The sequence below is a fragment of the Gadus macrocephalus genome, chromosome 1 (genome assembly GCF_031168955.1).
Source record: "Gadus macrocephalus chromosome 1, ASM3116895v1".
In the NCBI taxonomy this organism is placed as follows: domain Eukaryota; kingdom Metazoa; phylum Chordata; class Actinopteri; order Gadiformes; family Gadidae; genus Gadus; species Gadus macrocephalus.
Window position 1 is genome coordinate 5,648,899 of NC_082382.1, and position 7,434 is coordinate 5,656,332.

General features: G+C 47.4%; 1 protein-coding gene across 2 annotated transcripts in view; it reads right to left on the reverse strand.

Moving 5' to 3' along the window:
* The window catches only part of LOC132461367 (copine-5-like), a 111,430-nt gene that overhangs the window by 5,858 nt on the left and 98,138 nt on the right, over positions 1–7,434 (reverse strand). For both annotated transcript variants that reach the window (XM_060056456.1, XM_060056464.1), the window contains 3 exons: positions 6,460–6,556; positions 2,451–2,508; positions 1,560–1,633 (listed from right to left, as the gene is read on the reverse strand). In XM_060056456.1, the coding sequence (XP_059912439.1) occupies positions 1,560–1,633; positions 2,451–2,508; positions 6,460–6,556 (229 nt within the window). The remainder of the gene's footprint in view (positions 1–1,559; positions 1,634–2,450; positions 2,509–6,459; positions 6,557–7,434) is intronic.

A 7,434-nucleotide genomic window follows, 5' to 3' on the forward strand; every position in this document is an offset into this window, starting at 1 on the left:
GGGAGATTTGTGCAGACTGTGACATAGGTTACTCATAAAACATAGCCTAAAATAACCCCAAAAAAAAAAAATGAAAATAATGAATGAAAGAAATGAAAGAAAAATTAAAGGCAAAAGGAGCAGACAAAAGCCTGGGATATGGTGGGGATTGGTCACGTTGACGGGGATGTTTAGTGACATGGGGAGGGGGGGGGGGGGGGGTTAAAAAAAAGCCACATTGCTGTCTCGCAGATCACAGCGCACGACTTGGCTGGCGCAAACTGGAGCCCTCCGCCGGACTTGTGGAGGCAACTTCCACCTGCCGATCGTGCGCTCGACAATGCACCTGGCCAGACGGTGGGCTTCGTTGTACTGTTCCTCGTGGGCGTCTCCCGGGTTAGCCACTGGGGTGTACAGGTGAGGCCTAAGCGGATAGCCACTGTCTCCGAGGAGCCGCCACTCTCCCCTGGAGGCTGCAGCCAGCCGTCCGATGGAGGACTCGCGGAACACGAAGGAGTCGTGAGTGCTTCCAGGCCATCTCGCTACGACATCCAGGATGATGCCCTGATGGTCGCACACCACCTGGCAGTTGACAGCGGCATATCCCTTCCGACAGATGTAGACGTGGCCATCAACGTGGGGCGTGAGAATTGGAATCAAAGTTCCATCCACGACTCCGGCCACTTGTGGGATGCGGAACGACCGGAAAAAGTTCTCTTGGGTCGCACCCATCTCGTCGTGGAAACGGACGTGTCGCGGTACGAGACGAAGGAGGCTGTATGTCACTGCCTGGACCGATCTGCACACTGACGCCCTGCACAGGCCCTGGCCATCTCCTACCACCTGCAGGAAGCTCCCTGTGGCGTAGAATCGGAGGGCGGCCAAGAGCTGCACTTGCGGTGTGAGCGCAAAGCTCCTCCTTGTAGCACATCTGAGGTCTTGCCTGATCGCCCCAAGCAGCTGTCTGATGGCCTCCCTGGGCAGCCTGTAGCGCTGTATGACTGCCGCGTCAGTGTAGACCTCGAGGGGGTCAAAGTTGTCCCGGATCCGGGCATTGATCGCAACAAGGCGACTCCGGGGACGCATATGGAATTATTTCAGGGGGGAAAATGCCGTGAAACGCACAGTGCATTCAGGATTAGGACTGATATATGTCGCTTAAGCCTAATCAATTGTGTTTTAATGTCTTTAGCATTCATATAATTGCAGTCTATTTTTTTCATAGGCTACTCTGCTGTTGTCCTTGATGGGGAGATATTTTAACCCTTTTTAACACAATTTTCCTGCGACATTCCTGCGTCTCCCCCTCCTACGGAGCCCATTTCAGCACCGTGTCAGTAGACAGTTACAATCCTACGACGTCGTTAGCGCAGTGCACGCGCGTTCATGTCAAGAGGAGTTTCGAGAAACGCGACAAAGAAATTCACGATGGATCACAAGGATCCATCGGGAGAATGATCTTACGAGCGAAGATCCATCGTTATCGGGAAACAGGGCCCAGATCGACAGAAGCAAAAGGAGGATGCAGAGTGCAATAAGGACGCTTTTTGGATGTTCCCACCTCCCTCTGACACACATACCTGAACGATGTCTCTCTCGGCCGGCTTCCCCCTGGACGAGATCCTGATGTCATCCCCGTCCAGCTCAACCATCGCTGCACACACACACACACACGGAAAAACACACACACACACACACACATACACACACACACACACACACGCATATGCCCACACACACACGCATATGCCCACACACACACACACACACACACACACACACACACACACGCGCGCGCGCGCGCACGCAAGCAAACACACACACATACGTAAACACACAAACATGCACACACAAAGAAACACACACAGACTCAATGTATACACATGCACAAAAAAAACACGCACAGAGTTACACAAGCAGCAGGAACTAAACAGTTGCTCTGGGAGTTATGAGAGGTGGCGGTGGACTCCTTATCGCCGCTTTGGGAGTAATGAGAGGAGAGAGGTGGCGGTGGACTCCTTATCGCATGTGTAATCCACTCGGGTCCCCGTCAAGGTCTCTTTGTAATTAAGACTCCACAGTTACCGCCGTTAAATTATAAACTCAGTAATTAACCTCAGACACATCTTATACACTTATCCAGTCTGTTTCTACTATGCATTCTCTCATACAGTATACTGACCACACACAGCTTTCCAATCAGCTCTTAAATGATCACCCAGCCTTATCTATCTATAGGTGATCATTTAAGAAAGATACACATAGATACACATACCAGAGCCATATCTATCTACATATCTCAATATATAACCTTATCCCAACATCACTGGTTATAGATATAGATGAGGTAAATATATTATTTAAACATGGGTTTGTAAAGCTGTCTGTGTGTTCATATGTGTTATAAATGGTCGTAAACAAACAAAGAATGAATACAAATGAATGTAACTTGAAGGATGAGGTCACTGTACCGTCAAACTCGGCCTGTCCCACGCCGACGATGATGATGGACATGGGCAGCTTGGCACCCTGTAGGGATGTAGAGATGCATCAGGTCAGGGACTCACACGGGACATGTGAACAGATCAGGGTCTCACTGAGGTCATGTGAACAGGTTTATCCACGTGTTTCTCAGTGTCCTTTGTATGCTACAAAGGACACTGAGAAACATTTATCCAATACTCCAGAAAGTTTGTCCGACTGACTTTGACCTTAACACATCGAGGCCACTGTCTTCCGACAGCGTATTGCACGCCTAGTTTGCTCACAAGATTGCAAAATATTCATCCTAGCTCTTTAACTCTCTTACTTGGCAATTACGATGGATTTCCACACAGACAAGAAGAGAGGGAGAGAGAAAGAGAAAGAGAGAAAGAGAAAGAGAAAGAGAAAGAGAGAGAGAGAGAGAGAGAGAGAGAGAGAGAGAGAGAGAGAGAGAGAGAGAGAGAGAGAGAGAGAGAGAGGGAGAGGGAGAGAGAGAGACAGAGGCCCAAAGGACTAATGTTTCCCAAGCATCTTCTGTGGATACCAGCGTCTATCTGAGAGGCAGTTAAGGGAGGATGGTTATTAGAACCAGATCCACCCGACCAAGGGGGGGGCTGTGACTCCTTCAACAGAGCCTGTGTGTTGTTTGGCTCAAATGCTCCAACTGTTCCAGTTCCTCTTTTCACAGGTGCTTTATGGAGGCTTGAAGTTAATCTCCTCCTTCACTCTTATCTGTAGATGACACCTGTGTTTGCTCGCCAAGGGGCTGCCTATGAGCCCGGTGGAGGATGGGATCACCACCCAAGAGCCAACAATAGACAATGCAGTTCAATAGCAATCACAATAACGTGCCTGTGACAGCTATCAAATGTTCTGAACATTTGATTCCACAAAATGTTTGCCACTACATTCTCACTGATAGAGAGCCTGGATCATATTCATTTAAGCACTCATCATCAATGCTGAAATATTTCCGAGCATATCTAGCATTTGCAATTATTTTAGATTTGTTGATTTTTTTTTATCTAATTCCAGCTGTAAGAAAACATTTGACATGCTTTGGGGGAATAATATGAAACATCCGGTGATGCACTGGTAGTTTGGGACCGTGGCTCGTTGCCGCGCAGTGGGATGTGTGTATTGCCGTTTGTAAGCCGGGAGAGGGGGGGAGGCGGAGGAGGGGCCGACATCAAACGCCACGGCAACCGTCCCCTGTCGCCTCCCCCCGAGGCCCCTCCCGAGCCTCTAAGTCACATGACATTGCCGTAGCTTTCATCACCACAAGAACTTCCTGCCGCGGAAATGTAGAAATAGGAAAAATGATACATAAGTCTTAATAAATACCAAATACAAATACATTATAATTAAACATACAAATTATCTCATGATTAAGATACTTGGCTTATAGAAGTATGCAATTGAGAGAGATTTTTGAAAAAACTGTAGGACAGCAAAAAAAATGGGACCCTTGGCAACAGCAGTTAAGCCCTGAATAATGTATTAAGACTACGAATTGCATCAGTACAATATAGGACAGCTGAGGAGAATAGGGCCCATTTCTAACTTGAGTGACACTGAGTCTGGCAGCATATTTAGCTGAATGAAACAAATACCAGTCCATGAGAGAAGGGATATAACGTGTAACTGTTGAGCACTACCAGCTTGCTATGAGTCCATGTTTCTCCCTCGTTTGGTCCACCAGGCAACCACAACATGACAAACCAGCCGGGCAGGCCCGTTTTCTGTCGACACCCAGAGACAGCCCTCGGCTACTATTTCTATACACAGCCACTGTCACTGTCTGTCCTCCCACGCACAAACATGACGGCACACACACACACACACACACACGGAAGCTTGAATTAGGGCATGAACATCGATCACATGCTCGTGAGCATATATCTGGGCTAATGTAAGCACAAGAAAAAGCGCAGGAGTGAAGATCGGGGAATCGGCCACCCTCCGCTACCTTTGAGTGAGAAGCGCAACAAGCTGCAACGACACGACATGACCAAATCAATCAACTGCAGTCATTAAAAAAAAGACTGCATTATATGTGAGTTTGCGTGTACGTCCGCATCGAGTCCTGCCTGTGTGTGACTACTGGCAATGCGCTTGAGAGTGTGTATCTGTGTGTGTGTGCGTGCACCACCTTAACCTCCATTTTTTTTTCGAAGCCCTGTGGCATAACAGGGCGGGGGGGGGGGGGGGGGGGGGGGGGGGGGGGGGGAACAGTAATGTGATGAATAACAAAGTCTGACCAGAGATGGAAAACAACAAGCACTAATGTTTTTTAAGCTAAGACTGAGAGACATGGAGTACAAGGAGAGAGAGAGAGAGAGAGAGAGAGAGAGAGAGAGAGAGAGAGAGAGAGAGAGAGAGAGAGAGAGAGAGAGAGAGAGAGAGAGAGAGAGAGAGAGAGAGAGAGAGAGAGAGAGAGAGAGAGAGAGAGAGAGAGAGAGAGAGAGAGAGAGAGGTACTTTTTGTTGTCTGAGTAGAATGGATTTTCATTGTGCTCATCCATGTCACTTATTTGTGTTAACTCTTATATGTGGTATAGGCACTTGTTTTGTTTGATTATACTTTGTTGCTGATTGTTGGACAAGGCAATTTAATCTCAAGTAAACGTGGGTTATTATGTCTGTTTTATATCAGTTCATTTAATAAGTCGACAGGTGGATTAAAATTGCTGCCTAACATCTGATATAACTGCAGGAGGAGATGGAGGATAAGTATGTGTCCATTTAATGAGGGAACTGGGGTACTGGACCCAGGAGGAGCCGCATTCGGAAAATATGTTTTAATTTTAATAAGGGCAAAGTCAGTAATGATCCTCTGTAATAATAAATACTGACTGTATGCGGGGCCTGTTTGATTGAATGAGGGTAGCAAAGACGATGTGAATTGGACGTGTGTGGAATTACGCATTTATCTGACGGGATTGGTGTGAATTTGTTTGATAAGTCCATGCAGGTCCCGATGCACACATCAAACACTGTCATATTTGTTTCCTTATGGACAATAACGTACGTTCTTCTACGCTGACTCTATATTTAGATTCTCTCTGAACAGCAGCCACATTTCACCGCACAGAGATCAGTAACTGTACTCTCTTATCTAATCTCACAGCGCTCCCCAAGTGCGTGCACATGCATCACAGCAGCACACAAACACAAATAAGCACCCAGGTGTGTGTGCAAGTGTTTTTGTGCGTATGCAAACAATGTGGGAAGACGTACAACACAGCAGCAGTGAGCCACTCATTCAAGAGCCCCGGTGTGTTACTGCACCTCTTAACCCCCACTCCTTCAGTTCCTCATAACAGACCGGACACAGCCTCTGTAAGCTGGCCTTCCTGATGGACGTGAGGCAGTAGCGCTGGCTAGCTGTAGCAGTAGCAGCCGGCCTTGCCAGCTGGGAGGAGGGGGGGTACAGGCGGGAGAGGGGGAGGGGGGGAGCAGCCAGTGAGAAAGAGCAGCAGGCAAGATCTTAAAAGGAAGGTGTGGCTGTTCTAACGCTTTGATTAACAGTCGCAAATTCCCTTTAAATCCAGTCTGCTGGGAGTTCTGTGGCCCTGGCGCTCACGATGCAGGAACAGGCAACGGAACTCAAAAGGGCCGAGGAGAGGAGAGAGAAGCAAGACTGCAGCCGCTGGTTGGGGGAACGGGGTGAGAAGGGATTAGGGCTGAGAGAAAGCAGAAAATAAATAATGTTCACATTTATTTATACTCAATACCTTGGAGGGCAACTGCTTGAAAACCCAAAGCCCCCCGATTATTGTTCAACCTGTTACCTGATTGATGTGACCATAGAAGACCATACCACTTGGATTCTAAGATGCAAAATACACCTCTGATTATGAATGGTATGATCAGGAAGAGATCGCTGCGCAGTGGACCTAGTAGTAAGGACAACATTCCATGACTCTGTGCAGTGAGTCTATCTCATCTGCACACAAGCAACTCTAAATAAAAAAAAACACAAGCAGTTACTTACATTGGCTTCTTTGGTCTGGGCCATGTCAGAGATGACCCCGTCTGTGATGATGAGGAGAACAAAGTACTGGGATCCGTCCTGCACTGCGGCGGCATACCTGGATAATACACACACACACAGACACTCATCATCATGCACAATCACACACACACACACACACACACACACACACACACACACACACACACACACACACACACACACACACACACACACACACACACACACACACACAGACACTCATCATCATGCACAATCACACACACACACACACACACACACACACACACACACACACACACACACACACACACACACACACACACACACACACACACACACACACACACACAAATCATGCAAAATCACACTCACATGCACAAACACACACACAACAGCATGCAAAATCACAAACACACACACACACACACACACAAACAAGCATACATACATAAAAACTTGCACGCACACATGCCCACACACATCAAACGCACACACACACGCACACACACACACACACACACACACACACACACACACACACACACACACACACACACACACACACACACACACACACACACACACACACACACACACACACATAAGACTGATCAGCTAAAACTAGTTCTGGAATAGCAGATATTTGCGACCCTTGGAAATGCATAATGGAGAGCATTGTTCCCACTCACGTGTTCTCACCAAACCATCAGCCTTTTCAACCTATACCGTCAATTCTCTCAAACATCCTTATGTATTAGCATAATTCAATCACACTCATTATGAAAGGAACTGTTGAGTCTGGGGGGATATAATAAAGCATAACAATATGAGTGAGTGGTGTGATTTACTGAAAAAAATGCTAGTCAGACTACTTCCTATTGTTCCCCAGTATGTTTCTTCTTTTCAGACGCTAAACATCTCTCGCTCTCACTCTCTCCCTCTCCCTCTCCCTCTCCCTCTCCCTCTCCCTCT